The sequence below is a fragment of the Pan troglodytes genome, chromosome 17, assembly GCF_028858775.2.
Source record: "Pan troglodytes isolate AG18354 chromosome 17, NHGRI_mPanTro3-v2.0_pri, whole genome shotgun sequence".
NCBI classification, from domain to species: Eukaryota; Metazoa; Chordata; class Mammalia; order Primates; family Hominidae; genus Pan; species Pan troglodytes.
Window position 1 is genome coordinate 63,555,846 of NC_072415.2, and position 17,244 is coordinate 63,573,089.

The 17,244-nt window shown below is 39.0% G+C and overlaps 2 protein-coding genes across 23 annotated transcripts in view; one reads left to right on the plus strand and one right to left on the minus strand.

The window, feature by feature from the left end:
* Nucleotides 1-17,244, plus strand: part of DCC (DCC netrin 1 receptor) — a 1,196,048-nt gene that overhangs the window by 1,156,951 nt on the left and 21,853 nt on the right. For 8 of the 19 annotated variants that reach the window (XM_063795721.1, XM_063795722.1, XM_054671873.2 and 5 more), the window contains exons 27-28: nucleotides 2,373-2,585; nucleotides 3,292-3,369. In XM_063795721.1, the coding sequence (XP_063651791.1) occupies nucleotides 2,373-2,585; nucleotides 3,292-3,369 (291 nt within the window). The remainder of the gene's footprint in view (nucleotides 1-2,372; nucleotides 2,586-3,291; nucleotides 3,370-17,244) is intronic. The other 11 variants (XM_512137.8, XM_009434037.5, XM_054671868.2 and 8 more) reach the window with 3 other exon arrangements.
* LOC104003155 (uncharacterized) overlaps nucleotides 1-17,244 on the minus strand; it is a 569,073-nt gene that overhangs the window by 16,011 nt on the left and 535,818 nt on the right. For all 4 annotated transcript variants that reach the window (XR_001711359.4, XM_054671875.2, XM_063795723.1 and 1 more), the window contains exon 3: nucleotides 8,409-8,502. Coding sequence is in view for 3 of the 4 variants with exons in the window: in XM_054671875.2 (XP_054527850.2) it covers nucleotides 8,409-8,502 (94 nt within the window). In the remaining variant the exon portion in view is untranslated. The remainder of the gene's footprint in view (nucleotides 1-8,408; nucleotides 8,503-17,244) is intronic.

Here is a 17,244-nt window from a genome sequence, read left to right on the forward strand (position 1 = left end):
AAAGGAAAAATTGAAAGAAGGAAGTAAAAAAGGAAATAAAACATCATAAACATTGTCTCTTTAATGGCTAAACCAGTGTTTAAAATGTAATGTGGGTTAATTGCAATCCATCTTCAATAGAGAGAATTATTTAAGGCAGATTTTTGAGGAAAATTGTGTAATTTCTTTCCCTGGATGAATATTTTTAATGTGGCATTTATAGACCCTTTAATAAAAAGCTGGCCCATTGGAGATAAAAGAGGAACCTAGAGAAATAGCCACATGAACCTCATTTGTGAGACGCACAATTCACAGAGGAATACAGAAGCCAAAGCATTTTCACTTCCCCAGAATTTCTTCTGTGACATTACAAACCCTTTCTGATTAATTTTCTCCAATCCAACGATTATCTTGAGAATCCTTTCTGAAAGACCTGCCTTTCCCTCCTAAGCAGTGCCTGCAATCTAATGTTTCACAAGCATCCTCTGAGACCTGTGGTTGGAAGGAATTGCTATCAAGGAGGCCCACATTAAGGTAAACTTTCTTATGGGAACAAACAGTGAGGAGAGGACTTGATGTCATCTCTCTCTCAGGCTAGTGGCACAAAGACGCCCAAAGTTGGGTCTTGGCTAAAAATTGACCATCGGTCATAGTCTCCTTTAGACTAAATGAGTCAAAAGTCAAACCTGAGTAATTTTCATTGTCTCTAGAACCACACTCACAAAAATCTCATTACATAACACTGTTTGAATACAAGCACACAAGTGTTCCTCTCCCCTTTACAGTCTTAAAAGAAATTTAGTGCCTTGTATAACACCTACCCAAAGCCTCGCATCTGAGAGCCAACATCACCAAGGATTTGCCTTAATGGTTTGTTTGCAGCCCTACACTTTATCGTTAATACTGTGCATTCATTTGCTCTTTTTCTTCTTCTTTGGTAAGACTTCCTAGCCTGGAAATAAGGCACTTCTCTTCAAACTCCTTGGGACTCTCTCATTTGCTGCCTTGATTCATTTCCCTTGTTCAAAGAAATCTTTTATCAAGTCTCTGCCTGTATTTTGGCTCTGATTGCTATATGGCTACATCCTGTGCTCAGCCAACCTTGTATCTTTCTACCTTCGTCTCTGAATGGGATAAGCCTGGAGGCTGCTCAATGACCCAGAAGACCTCTAACCCCTTCTGAATAGAGAAGAATGAGTATAGATACCCTCTGAAGACACATTTCACTTCTGCATAACTTTAATTCTATGTCTTGATCTTTTGTATCTTAAATCTCTATTCCCTTCAGAATTATCAGATTTTCTATTTCCTCTGCCCTTTGATGACCTCCTTGAGCCTCCGGGAGACTTGTCTCAAAATTATCTCACTAATTATCTTGAAATATTTCCTGGTTAAAAATTCTCTTTCAAAAGCAAGATATTATCTTATATCACTGCATTTTGTTTTGATTTATCTGACAAAACTTTATTAAGAAATAAGTCATCAGAAAAAATATTTTATTAATACTTAAACCTACTATGCAGCTCGTTTCGCTTGCAGTTTAACCTGGACCTGTAAACTTTGAATATGAATGAATAGTTCAAGTTCAATCACTGTGTCATTAACAAGGAAAACTTCCTTGAAAATATTTTATTCTGTCTTAACTGTGTTCTCTGGAGAAAAAAGGTGTATTTCCATATACAAAGCTTTTCAAATGCCCATAGGCACTCACAATAACCGTGCAGAACCTTTACAACTACCGTAATCTGCCTGAAAATTACAAGGTTTACTATCAAAGAGGAAAAATTGCAATTCTGCATTCAGGCAACTTGTTCTGGCAGAGTCATCTCTCATATAACTTTGTAGCTAGAAGTGCCTCCATCTTGTTATGGAAGATAATGATAGTGGTTATTATTTATATCATTTTATTAGCAATGCCTCTGAGCATCCTGTAACTCTGATTTGTTTGACAGTTGACATGGCATGTTTAAATCACAGAGAAATTGGCATATTGGCTGGTAGAAAATAATGCAGCTGTAACAGGGTTTGGTACATTGAATTTCACTGACATTGCTACTTATGAGAGGAGAAATAACCCTTTTTTCTCGCTTCATCACTTATGATTAGAGGGCCCAGACAGTTCAGGCAATATAGTCAGTGCTCAATATATTTTACTATTCTTCCTCAAAGATAAATTCCTGTCCTGCTGGATCTACTTCTGTTGTTTAAAGGGGAAGTGCTGTCATGTTCCGTAAGTATATGAAGATAGAGGAATGAGAATGTTCATAACTTGGAGAAGAGACTGACCACATCCTATCACATCTCTCTGAATGGATGCAGGGACTGTTCCAGTGACTTAAGGAAAACAGACTTTGTCCAGGAATAATGAATGACTTTTCTTGTCTCCACTGCAGCAGTGAGTGAAGGACCAACTACCCAACAACCACCTATGCTGCCCCCATCTCAGCCTGAGCATTCTAGCAGTGAGGAGGCACCAAGCAGAACCATCCCCACAGCTTGTGTTCGACCAACTCATCCACTCCGCAGCTTTGCTAATCCTTTGCTACCTCCACCAATGAGTGCAATAGAACCGAAAGTCCCTTACACACCACTTTTGTCTCAGCCAGGTAAAGTACTCGGTTGTTCACTTTTAAAATTCTTTTCTTATTATTATTGGTGCCTCTATTTAAGTGCATGAGGGTTCTTGAGAAGGCCTAGATGTCATATATCTTTTCAATGTTGATTACATGCCCAGTGTGCTCATTTTTGTTACTGATGCTTGTAGTATAACCCTTAATGACCCACCTCCCAAGCAACTGATTGGTTGTAGGTGCTTTTCATCCCTTTGGAAAGTTGACCATGAATCCTGGAAGCCAGTCCACCGTTTTTAATATGTGCTATAGGTGTGCTTGCTAGAGAATACTGGAAACATTCCTGATTCCCTAACTTCATTCTGCCACATGAGTTCTAAGGGTTAAAGCTAGACTCCAAGATTAGATGTAAAGGTGTAAAAATCTGCAAAACCACTTTTTAGAGAAATGGATTGGATCTCATAATTCTAATTTGTGCCTTTCAGTAGTCATTTCTCAGTTCTTTCTTTCTTATTTCAGAGTACTAGGCCACAAAGGAATGTCAGAACCAGTGTTGAGTACAACTCAACTAATTTTAAAAATGAAGAAACTAAAATTTAGATTGATAGAAAGTAACATATCTATGGTCCTTTCTAAGAAAATAAGATGGCAGGGTTGGGAAACGAGTCCCAGATTCCCAATGCAGTATTGATTTTATTACTTCACCTAGTATCCAAATTGAGCTCCATTTTGTTTTTGTTAGGGATTGAGGAGAGGGAGTGTATCAGAGAGAGACAGAGACAAAAAGAGATGGAGGAAGAAGGAGGAAAAGAAGAAACAGGTAGAATGAATAAGTCAATAGATAAGTAGAGATAAATAAATAGTACTTAAAATTATTTGGAATATTAGAATAATTCTTAAAATCCTCAGTATATCAGGCATAAGATGGTAAATTTCAGTAGTTCTAAGTAATCTGAGATGGCCTCCTTGATAAGCACAGGCAGCTGAACTGGGCTAATTACATTATGCTCATACATTTGACTACTTTTCGTTACTCAGACCTACAATAATTTATTTTGTTGCATTAGTACACAAGCCACATAATGACTACAAAAGCTAGAAAAATGATTGTCTATGAAGTATAAATATTAATTATTTTATATTAAGAATGTATCTAGTTGCTGGGATGACATTAGTTGATTTGTACACATCACCTCTGATGTTCTCAACATTTACATGATGTGCAATATGGATACTCAGCTACACAGCCCCTGGGAGGTGGAGTGGAGCATGAAGGCATGTAGGATTCCATTGGTTGGGACACACGTTCCACTGTGGAGTCTTCCTTGACACATAGGCTCAGCACAGGTCATGATTTCATTCTACAAGAAATGGCCCTTCTCACCCCAGCAAAGCCCACATAGGGGCTTAAAAAGGTCTGTATTGCCCAAGCCCCTCTCTCTACCCTCCCATGCATACACACTCCACACATACATTATGGGGAGGATCTGCTACTTTATATGGCCCCAAAACTATGAGGTCTTTGATAATTGAGGCAGAGACAACTTGAAGCAAGAGCATTCATTTACTGAAATTCTGGTGCCAAGAGTATGCTTCCTTGTGATTTCTGGCTGCATCTGTTTCCCCACTGCAAGCACAACCCAAGGAAAGAAACAGACCTTGAAGGAAACTAGTATTCAAGATAGTTGACAGCTGAATTGCAACTGCTAACAATAACTAGCCTTTAATGAATCTTTAATGCACATGCCTATAGGACAGGCATGATTCTGAAGGCTTATTACATCTCATTTGATCCTCTAAACAACTTTGTGAGGTAGCTACTAGTCTTAACCCCATTTTAGGCACAAGGAAACTGAGACACAGAGAATCATAGCAAGTAAGTAATGCATCTTTTCCTTGCTTTCCTGGGTTCTCAAATTTTAGAAACTCATTTGTGCCTCTTAGTTTATGTCTAACTTGTTTAATAAGAAAAAGACTAATAAAACGGCTAAATTATTAAATTAAATCATTAGAAGAAAAAATCAAGAAACATCTTAAAATAATTCTGAATTGAAGAATATATTTTCTCATCAGATTTCTTCACTCACATTTTAATGAGGAAAGGTAAGAACCTCAACTATTCTATAGTAAAGAGGACCAATTTGATAGCAACAAAAAGTAAAGTGCAGTTGCAGCAGTTTATGCTGTTAATGTTCTCTCTGCTTGCAAGTAAAAACTTTAAGAATAAAACAGCTGAAAATGACATGCTGGAGGCTACTTTAAATGAAAAATTTTACTGCACCACTGATGTTTACAGTGATGTTTAGTTTGGGACACAAGATTTGGAAGTCAACCTATGCTCTGAAGTGCTACAATAACAAAAGGATACAATTTTTTTTAAAGAAGATTTGATGATAGATGGAGCAGAGAATTGGCATTTTTTTACTAGTTATTTTCTTCTAATTACATTAATGCCAAAGCTGCCTAAAACGAAATCTGATACAATGCAGTATAAGTGGATTATGTCCTTCATAGAAGGGAAGTAGAATCAGTTGTGCTGTTTCTATACTAATTTCATCAAATAATAAGCATGTCTGAAGAGCCAAAGAACCATTCTAATGGCAACCAGGCAAAATCTCGTTTTCTTTTATTTTCATGGTACCCTTAAGATCCTTCTTTTGTTTTTATTTGAACTATTTCTCTCAAGCCATCTCTTCTTTCCTATTTTCAGATATCTCTGGCTAGAGTTTTTGTTTGATTTTATGTTTTTTATAGCTCCTCTTTAAATGCCACTCTCCCCCACTCAACTGGAGGCATGCCCCGCCATCCCTTTGGAATTATTAAATTCCTTTTCCTTTAGTGTTTCTCTCTTATTGTCTTCCTATGATTCCTGTTCATTTCATAATGTCTTACCTCATGATTTTCAAATAAGTTCTTCCTGCATTGCTCCTGACACATGGTAAATAGCATGCTTTTTAAAAGGGCTGATGTTTACTTATTCTGATAGAAAAAGAAAATTACTTATTCTGATAGAAAAAGAAAATTAGCAGACTGACGACAAATGTATTAGCTGTGACATTAACTACAGGCTTCTTAGACTTGACTTAAAGATGAAATACTTAGAGCTTTCAACAAGTTTTAATTCTAAGAAAATCATTACTTTAGTCAAACTGATTGATGAAGTAAAGTCATTCTCTTGTCAGCTTTTTAAAAAAATACCTCAAATAATTTTACTGTGGATTTCACAAGAAAGGACTGCATAATTAGTGATGAATTTATCTTTACTTACCGCAAGTAATTACTTTAGAATATGGTAATGTGAGGCATTGCTCTAATTTTTAAAAATGAGAAACTTCTACTTTGAAAGCTTTGAGATTAGGATCAAGGAAGAAGCTCTTTCCCCACTCAAATTCCTGTGTGTGAATTTGCTTTTTTTTAAAATTTATTTTATTTTAGGTTCTGGGGTACATGTGCAGGACGTGCAGGTTTGTTACATAGTTAAACGTGTGCCATGGTGGTTTGCTGCACCTATCAACCCATCACTTAGGTATTAAGCCCTGCATGCATTAGCTATTTTTCCTGATGCTCTTCCTCCCTTCACCCTACCCACCGACAGGCGCCAGTGTGTGCAGTGTGTGTTGTTCCCCTCCCTGTGGATTTTCATGAGCAACACCATCAGTCTGTGCCTTAGTTTGCCTCCCAATAAGGCACACAGAGCTATGCTTGCAGCAGTTTTACATGGGTCTAGGGCAAAACATATTATGCAGTAATAGTCTCCATGGGGTTGCAGAGCATTTTGCAATATTTTTATAGTAAGCAGTAATTAGAAAGCCATTCTGTTGTCATAACGACTGAAATTCTGCTTACCTGAAAACAGATTCATTTCCTCAATTTTTTTTCTTCCACCTGCTGAGTTAAAAATGTAACTTACAAGACTCTAGGGTATTTATGGTGTTTCTTACAATTTCATCATCACCTTACAATAGAGTGCTTCCATTTTTTAACGCTTTATCTATAGACGTGAATAACCGTGAGATCTTTACACATTTCATGGAGGCTGCAATCACTACACTTTGCAAATCACAAATGTAGACATGTAAGTGATTTGGCTTAGTCCACTTTCAGGTTAAATAGAAAATGTTCGATAGAGTGTTGGGCTTATTGCATTATAGATCTGACATAAATTTTACAAAGGGCTAAGATAGGGTGTGTGGGTTTTTTTCTTCTTTACTAGTTAAAATTCCTTTTAGCTGTGGAATGATCAGCTGCACTTTAAATGAACCTGGGTTAGGAGACCATTTGTCTTCTAGAGATGTAATTCTAAAAATTCTAAAGGGAAAGAAAATGTGATCTCTTAAATAGTGACCTTTATATCATAATACTCTTTTATAACATATCATAATACTCTTTCATAACATTAGCCCCTTGGACCTCCTGCAACTTTGTAAAACTCCATAAGCACTATATTTTCCTTCATTTACACATTGCATTTTACACACACATATATTTATAAAAGCAAAACTCCAGAGCATTCTGAACTTTTCCATCTTCAAGGGATCAATATGTCAGTGGACACGACAAGTCCAAAACTCACTTCATTGTACTGCGAAATTGAGTTTGATTTTCCCCGTGCAAATTGTGGCATGTGCTTTAATTTGTCTGAGAATTGAAGACAAGGAGTGGGTGGAGGTGGCTGACAGTGGACAGAAAAGGCGCTTGATTTATTTATATTTTATGGATGGTTGGGAAATCATGTATGTATTCCTGCTGTAACCTGATCTTTTTGGCAGGCCTTATTTCAGTAAATCTGCTATCACACAAAACTGCCAATAAATTACTATAATGCATTAATACAATTGCTTTCCCTGAGCCACTGGTAGGCTGCCATTGCCGGTATTCATCAAGAATACCACACGAGTGTTCCATTCTGCTAAAATCAGCCACAGGCAGAGGTCATGGGAGATCAGACATCCTTTAGAAGGTGACACAAGACGGTCATTTTAAAGGCCAGTCAGATAGAATAAATCATTGGCACAACTAAATAGGAGAGATGTGTTGATTTGATTTGGTGTTATTGAAGCCAATACTTCCAATCAATGCTAGAGTGGAAAATTACACTACATCTTATTACATAAGTTTCATCTCATGTGAAAGCTATCGGTGTGGCTTTTTGGTAGACATCTCCTTGAAATTTTCCTGTCCTCACTCCTAACAGATTTTTTTTAATAGGTGAAATTTGATTCGATTTGGTCTGGTCATCCTAAATTATCCATTGGTAAAATGTAATTAAGGCAAATTTGCTTTAAGTATCAATAATGTTTGTGACTCTGGAACCTACCTACTTGGTGGTTTAATAAATTAGTATTTCCTCTGAGGTTTTAGTAAATAAATATTAATAGGAAAAGAGCTCCGTTAATTGCCCAGAGGAGAGAGAAATAATTTCTAGAAGAGTCATTATGAGTAAGCCAAGTAATTCATGCCCTATTTATAAGTGACAAAGCAGAGGCCTAAAAACATTAGGCAGCTTGCCCAAGGTCAACAATTGAGGTGACAGCGAAATGTAAAGAATTTGGAGAAATGTTTTTTTGTTTTTTTTTTTAACTTTGAAGATAGATAGATACAGGATTTTACCTAGCTTTTTTGTGATGTTAACAGTTATTCTTAGAGTGACTTTTTCCCCCCCTAAAAGGGGTCTTCTAGGATCCTAATAATTAAATATTCTTTAGGAGGAACTACATCAGGTAAGTTAAGTCATTTAGCTGAGTGTTTGAGTAAACATTTTATTCCTTTATGTTGGCATTACATGGAGAGGAGATGTTATAGCAAAAGTAGCAACTAGCTGGAGCACTCTGGAATAGCTGCCATCTGCCTTCAACTCACCTGTCCAGTCTGTCGAGTATCCCTCTACGGTAAGGCGGGAAGCCAGGGGCTGACATCTGACATCTGTTGCTTTCACCATCACTGATGGCCAAGGCTTTAGAAACAAATTAAAAAATAAAGATGAGCATAAAGAAGTATATAAGAGTTTAAGGCGTATGGGACTATTGCTTACAATGGGAGTTGGAGAGTGTGACCATAGGTCAATGAGAGCAAAAACTGAACAGCTAGTATTTTTCAGAACTGCAAAAACCTCTTTTGGGGAGGGAGTGAATGACTGCAGTAGAAAAGTTTGAGTCCCTTTTATGAAAGGTTTGCCCAATTACAAGAAAAATTGAAGTTAACTATCAACCTAATACAATGAAACTCTGAGGTTAAAGTATTCAGTGGCCATCCAGATAATCGTAAGAGAAAGTGAAAAATAATCTATTTTCAGAACTTTGTAACCTAATAGAAGACATAATTCGAAACATGTAAGCTACAAAGAATGTACTTGGATTATACTGCAGAGTGGGTGGCCGCATGAGTGACAGAAGGAATGGTGAAGGAAAGGTGGGCAGTAGGTTGTTTTCAAGGCAGTAAATATTCCTTTTACATTTCTTATACACTTGATAGGTCACATGGTTAACTACTGCTGTATAGATTTTGTTGTTGTTTTGAAATATTTTGAAAATAAAGCATCTTTTTAAAAATCAACTTACATAAATGTAGTAAGGCTTATGCTTTATGTTTTGTCACCTTTTTATAGTTTACAGAGGACATTTCCAAATAAATGTATATCAACCTGAGAAGTAACTTTGACCAGCATTACCAATACAGAGGTCAATATTTAGAGAGGTTGAATACCTTTCAGCTTTTCCAGGGTCATGTGTCATTATTCTTAGGACCTTCATCGCCACCCTTACATATGGTGGACACTCGAATGTTGGTTGAATTGGTCAGAATATAATAAAATAATAAAGGTGAGAGCCAGAATTTGACTGCAGTTCTTCAATTTCAAGTCTAATAATGAGTTTAGACAAACCAGAGCGACTTGTAAGTTTGTAAGGATTAGATATCATCAGGTACTAGAAAAAGATAAAGGCAGATAAGATGAAATAACTTACAAATTCATGAACATTTTATAACATGTTTAATAATCTGAACTATAAATAGCATCTTATGCTAAAGCCAAATAAATTGCATATAGAGTGGAAAAGACACTTGAAACCAAAAGCCAAATAAATTGCATATAGAGTGGAAAAGACACTTGAAACCACAGCCCTCGGAAATTCAGTGGTTTATTTTTATGAAAGTAAACAGACGACATGCAGTGGCCTCCATAAAGAAGAATAGCATTCTCTGCGTTCACAGAAAGGAGGCGGCCAGGTGTGGTGGCTCACACCCATAATCCTAGCACTTTGGGAGGCTGAGGCAGGCGGATTGCCTGAGCTCAGGAGTTCAAGACCAGCCTGGGCAACACAGTGAAACCCCATCTCTACTAAAATACAAAAAATTAGCCGGGCATGGTGTCATGTGCCTGTAATCCCAGATACTCAGGAGGCTGAGACAGGAGAATCACTTGAACCTGGAAGGCAGAGGTTGCAGTGAGCCAAGATCATGCCACTGCACTCCAGTCTGGGTGACAGAGCAAGACTCCATCTCAAAAAAAAAAGAGGAGGAGGAGTGTGAATCAGTGGAAGTCAGAGTCCTAAGGACTAGTCTCTCCATCATGCCAACTACAGAACTGATTTTGCTCTTCTGAATCTCACTTTTCTCATCTGTGAAATCAGATGGTCTTTCCTCTTTAAGGAGGAAGGAAACATGAAATTCTACAACCTCAGTTACTACAGAAATAAGGGTAGATATTCTCCCTTTCTCCTTTTTGTTTTGTGAAAGACTATGAGTAAGAGAAAGGTTTTAATTTGAATATTTTGAGACTCATGGTATACATTTTAAGTATTCTAAGTAGTTGACAGAGATCTTTAAAGTTCTTCAATGAGCATCAAGTTACAGTTGCTTTCTTTGGCAGCAAGGGGAAATGTGAAATAAAGTGCTCACATAAACCTCTGTGCTCATGGACTATTGAAAATGTGTTATGAAAAAATCTAACATACTGAAAGCAAACAAAAAGTCTCTGTCATATTAAAATAAACAGTTTAACCATCAGCAACCCATTTCTAAAGACATGACCTGTAGTACCTAAAAGACTGTGTGAAAAACAGTCTTCGATTTGAATGTTTATAACTCTTATCTTACTAGCAGGGACTTATAAACAAATTCAGGTGTCATGTTAAACATCTTGTGTGTGTTCCAGCATTGACTTTCATCTTAGGCTTGCAGGAGGATTGATGTTCTTATCTCCAGGATCTCTTTATTTACTGGAATATCAAGGCTCTTAGAGGAGAATGCCTTTATCTTCTGTGGTAAAAGGGATTCTTAACAAGCTTTTTTGGTGGAAAACAATGATAAGTAAGCCCTATTCATGAAACTGTATACCTCTCATTTTGAAATGAATAATTGCACGTACAGACTTATAAGAATAATGACACTTGTAGTGACTGCTATTTTTAATGTCTTTTTCAAAGTGCTCTTCTAAAACATTCTTCTTTGACATTTCTGATTCTTTAACCCAGCAAGTTTTATGTATTTTTCTATTTCTGAGAAATAGAAATAGTAAGTAATACTGAGTAAGAATTTTCTAACAGATACCACTTTTTTTTTTTTTTTTTTTTTTTTTGAGACGGAGTCTCGCTCTGTTGCCCAGGCTGGAGTGCAGCAGTGCAATCTCTGCTCACTGCAAGCTCTGCCTCCGGGGTTCACGCCATTCTCCTGCCTCAGCCTTCCGAGTAGCTGGGACTACAGGTGCCTGCCACCACGCCCAGCTAATTTTTTTGTATTTTTAGTAGAGACGGGGTTTCACCGTGTTAGCCAGGATGGTCTCGATCTCCTGACCTTGTGATCTGCCCACCTCGGCCTCCCAAAGTGCTGGGATTATAGGCATGAGCCACCGCGCCCGGCCGAGACCACATTTTTTTTTAGACAGTCTCTTACTCTGTCACCCAAGCTAGAGTGCGCTGGCTCAATCACAGCTCACTGAAGCTTTGTCCTCCCTGGCAGTGGTGATCCTCTCACCTCAGCTTCCAGAGTAACTGGGACTACAGGTGAGCGACACCTCACATGACTTAATTTTTGTATTTTTTTGCAGAGATGAGGTTTTGTTATGTTGTCCAGGCTAGTCTCAAACTCCTGGGCTCAAGTGATTTACCCACCTCACACTCCCAAAGTGTTAGGATTACAGGCATGAGCCACCGCGCCTGGCTAAGACTGCATTTTTTTAAACCACAATAACCTAGTATGCTCTTAAGTCAAAAATTAACTTTTAGTTTTAGTGTTGCACTTCAAAGAATATAGTTATTTGTTTATTTTCTTTTTGGCCACGCTCTGAGTGGTACCTCATTTAATAGAAACAGGCTGCTTGGTCCACACATGCCTGAGCTGACACATTAGAATACTTGATAAATCTGGAGAACACATTGCCTGATAAGTTGAACCCAGTGAAGTTTTCATCACCTTATGAGAGACGGTGAGCAGAGCAGGTCAGAGCCACTGCTCAGAGCTGTCTGAATGTCGTTCCCTGAGTCTAAAGAAAAGAGTGGCCTCTTTCATTTAGACAGGGCTTGCCCTCAAATCGTAAATGCATTTGACAGCCAGGAAGCCATTTTCACTGCCTCACTTAAATGGTCACACTGCAAATGATCCCACCACATCACAATAGCATAGGTCCCAAGTAAGGCCTTATATCCAACAGGTGTACAGATTAGGTGGTCACTACCTGGCTTCTTCTCTCTCATAAATACTGCATCTCCCGACTTGCTCCTCACAATGGACCAATTTAATGTGATTAAAGCTTCTGGAGTTTCCTAGATCCCAGCTCTAACTTCCAGTTTAGCTATTCCCTGCACCAACTCTCTGCAAAGAGAATCAATAGCAAAGCAAAGAGGGATAAGAAGTGAGGAGTAGGAAGTAAGCTATTGAAAGTGAGAAAAAGAGGTTATTTCTCATTGAGCACATGTAAAACACTACTGATGTCTTTGTCTTCTCACTGAAAAATTATACATTTTGTTTTTATTAAGCATGTTACAGTATGGGTCATGTCCAAACATGATTTGAGATATAAATATTAACTTCTAAGCTCAGCATGGACATGGCTATCAAAAGCAGTGTTTCTCAAGTTTTGTGTGCCTGGGAATCACCTGCAGACATTATGAAAAGGCAGATTTAGATTTAGCAGATCTGGAGTAGAGCCTGAATTTCTGGAGTAGAGCCTGAAGTTCTGAATTGCTAAAAAGATTCTAGGCTTTGCTGAGGCTGACCCTCTGCAGATTAGTTTATGAGGTATGTTGGATTTTGAACAGATTGTATGCTCTTAACCTGGGGTTCATGGAAGAACTTGTGGGTTTGGTAACTCACTTGAAATTAAATGGATATTTCTCTGTGGGTGTGCCTGTACATTTTTCTAGCAAGTGAGTTCATAGCATTCATTAGTGTCTCAAATTATTTATTATCTATAACAGGTTAAGAACCACTTGACCTGCTGTTTTGTCATCACTCTCAACGTAGCTCACCTGTGGAACATAAACCAATGTCTGTTTTTCTTTTGTTTGTTTTTCAAGATCAGTTCCAAAACCTTGTACTGAAACAACTTTTCTGAATCTGAGGCCAAAAGCTGAGTACTTGTGCTCTACTCAAATGAAACTCTGCAAAATTTATTCATTTTCATAGAAATACCTGAGGCTTTGTACATTTTTCAACATGTGATGAGGGAATTAGTTAAATTAGTATTTATAAATTTGTCCTTCTTCTGCAACGATATCTTATTTTTATTGCCTAAATGAAGATCAATAGAGCCACGGCTGTCCATGGTCTATTTTCTCCAAAAGATGAGCTCCTGTGGGGAAATGAGATGTGTTGTCCTTCGAAGGGGGTCATCCTAACCTGTCCTTAGCACCCCTCAAATGGTACACTGAAAAGCACTTCCTGCACAGACTTAATGACTGCACACACATTTCCCCAAACATGACTCATCATTTAATAAAAATTTCCCATTCAGCCAGTATCACCCCAGGTTGAACAGCATATGCAATCTGTAAAATAAAATAAATTTTAATTTTTTTTCTGGTGGTAGGGAGGGTAAGTGAACCCATGAATAGTGATAATGTTAAATCACAGAGAACGGGAGCTAATTAAAATAATTGTTTATTTGAGCAGTCAAGAAGTTCAATTGTATTCTATAATTTCCCAGAAGATATTATCATAAATCATTTATTGGGTATAAAAATGCTGTAAGTCAAAAGAGTATGTGTTTGAGGAGGCTGGAGAGTGCTAAAGAGGAGTTGAGAGAAAGGAGTGCAAAAACAAGAAAGATATTTGAAGACAGTTTTCACCCTTTGCATTATTCAAACTAAAGAAGCTCTAAAGCCAAGTACTATGTTATTCTTTCCCAAGACTTCAGACATTTTCACTTCCATGATACTGTGATGTTTATAGTTATACTGGCTCCCCATTTAAATTGGAAAAAGTCTAGCTGGGATCAACATAGAGAAGACAGCAGGAATATGCTGATTTACTCCTATTCTTTCTTCTACCTCTTTCATCACCCCCTGCCACCATCCCACACTATAACTGCTGTCTCTTCTCCTTCTCTCTCACTCTCACATACTCCTCTCCTCTAAGATTGTCTGGTCTGGTCTGTTTCACTCAGCTTTCTATCAAGGCCTACCTTGTAGAATTTTTTATTTTTGTCTAAGAAAGAACATATAATTTAAGCCTTACTTATCAGCTGAGTGGCTTTGAACAAGTCCTTTATCTTCTTTGAATTTTGATTTTCCTATCCCCAAGGCATGAGCAATAAGGTATGCTTTAAAAGGTCTATTTTAAAGAACAGATAAGAAAATGTAGGAAAAGGTGTTTTACTGTAGTTTATGTACCTGTAGGTGGGACAAAGGTTACCTGTTTTACCCTTTCTCTCTCTAGGTTTTAGTTTAGTTTATAAAAATAATAGAGACAAGGTACTGATAACCAGATGGGAATCAAGGATTGCAGAGAATCACAGCCTTTTGGAAAATGGTAGCAGTAGGTGGAAGACCTCTTCCTCCCTCCCTGACTACAAGAATATTCGACCTGCTAGCTGTAAACTGAAACAGACAGTAGAGAGGTGGCTGGGACTTCTGGAGTCAGGCCTTGCCTTGTTTGCTTAACAAATGCAATTCTTGTGAAGTTTAAGGATAGAGGGTGGAAGAGCCAAGATGGCCGAGTAGGAACAGCTCCGGTCTACAGCTCCCAGCGTGAGCGACGCAGAAGACGGGTGATTTCTGCATTTCCATCTGAGGTACCAGGTTCATCTCACTAGGGAGTGCCAGACAGTGGGCGCAGGTCAGTGGGTGCGCGCACCGTGCGCGAGCCGAAGCAGGGCGAGGCATTGCCTCACTTGGGAAGCGCAAGGGGTCAGGGAGTTCCCTTTCTGAGTCAAAGAAAGGGGTGATGGAAGGCACCTGGAAAATCGGGTCACTCCCACCCGAATACTGCGCTTTTCCGACGGGCTTAAAAAACGGCACACCATGAGAGTATATCCCGCACCTGCCTCGGAGGGTCCTACGCCCACGGAGTCTCGCTGATTGCTGGCACACGGCAGTCTGAGATCAAACTGCAAGGCGGCAGCGAGGCTGGGGGAGGGATGCCCGCCATTGCCCAGGCTTGCTTAGGTAAACAAAGCAGCCAGGAAGCTCGAACTGGGTGGAGCCCACCACAGTTCAAGGAGGCCTGCCTGCCTCTGTAGGCTCCACCTCTGGGGGCAGGGCACAGACAAACAAAAAGACAGCAGTAACCTCTGCAGACTTAAATGTCCCTGTCTGACAGCTTTGAAGAGAGCAGTGGTTCTCCCAGCACGCACTGGAGATCTGAGAACGGGCAGACTGCCTCCTCAAGGGGGTCCCTGACCCCTGACCCCCCAGCAGCCTAACTGGGAGGCACCCCCCAGCAGGAGCACACTGACACCTCACACGGCAGGGTATTCCAACAGACCTGCAGCTGAGGGTCCTATCTGTTAGAAGGAAAACTAACAAACAGAAAGGACATCCACACCAAAAACCCATCTGTACATCACCATCATCAAAGACCAAAAGTAGATAAAACCACAAAGATAGATGGGGAAAAAACAGAACAGAAAAACTGGAAACTCTAAAAAGCAGAGCGCCTCTCCTCCTCCAAAGGAACGCAGTTCCTCACCAGCAACGGAACAAAGCTGGACGGAGAATGACTTTGACGAGCTGAGAGAAGAAGGCTTCAGACGATCAAATTACTCTGAGCTATGGGAGGACATTCAAACCAAAGGCAAAGAAGTTGAAAACTTTGAAAAAAATTTAGAAGAATATATAACTAGAATAATCAATACAGAGAAGTGCTTAAAGGAGCTGATGGAGCTGAAAACCAAGGCTCGAGAACTACGTGAAGAATGCAGAAGCCTCAGGAGCCGATGTGATCAACTGGAAGAAAGGGTATCAGCAATGGAAGATGAAATGAATGAAATGAAGCGAGAAGGGAAGTTTAGAGAAAAAAGAATAAAAAGAAATGAGCAAAGCCTCCAAGAAATATGGGACTATGTGAAAAGACCAAATCTACATCTGATTGGTGTACCTGAAAGTGATGGGGAGAATGGAACCAAGTTGGAAAACACTCTGCAGGATATTATCCAGGAGAACTTCCCCAATCTAGCAAGGCAGGCCAACGTTCAGATTCAGGAAATACAGAGAACACCACAAAGATACTCCTTGAGAAGAGCAACTCCAAGACACATAATTGTCAGATTCACCAAAGTTGAAATGAAGGAAAAAATGTTAAGGGCAGCCAGAGAGAAAGGTCGGGTTACCCTCAAAGGGAAGACCATCAGACTAACAGCTGATCTCTCAGCAGAAACCCTACAAGCCAGAAGAGAGTGGGGGCCAATATTCAACATTCTTAAAGAAAAGAATTTTCAACCCAGAATTTCATATCCAGCCAAACTAAGTTTCATAAGTGAAGGAGAAATAAAATACTTTACAGACAAGCAAATGCTGAGAGATTTTTGTCACCGCCAGGCCTGCCCTAAAAGAGCTCCTGAAGGAAGCGCTAAACATGGAAAGGAACAACCGGTACCAGCTGCTGCAAAATTATGCCAAAATGTAAAGATCATCAAGACTAGGAAGAAACTGCATCAACTAACAAGCAAAATCACCAGCTAACATCATAATGACAGGATCAAATTCACACATAACAATATTAACTGTAAATGTGAATGGACTAAATGCTCCAATTAAAAGACACAGACTGGCAGATTGGATAAAGAGTCAAGAACCATCAGTGTGCTGTATTCAGGAAACCCATCTCAAGTGCAGAGACACACATAGGCTCAAAATAAAAGGATGGAGGAAGATCTACCAAGCAAATGGAAATCAAAAAAAGGCAGGGGTTGCAATCCTAGTCTCTGATAAAACAGACTTTAAACCAACAAAGATCAAAAGAGACAAGGCCATTACATAATGGTAAAGGGATCAATTCAACAAGAAGAGCTAACTATCCTAAATATATATGCACCCAATACAGGAGCACCCAGATTCATAAAGCAAGTCCTGAGTGACCTACAAAGAGACTTAGACTCCCACACATTAATAATGGGAGACTTTAACACCCCACTGTCAACATTAGACAGATCAACGAGACAGAAAGTCAACAAGGATACCCAGGAATTGAGCTCAGCTCTGCACCAAGTGGACCTAATAGACATCTATAGAACTCTCCACCCCAAATCAACAGAATATACATT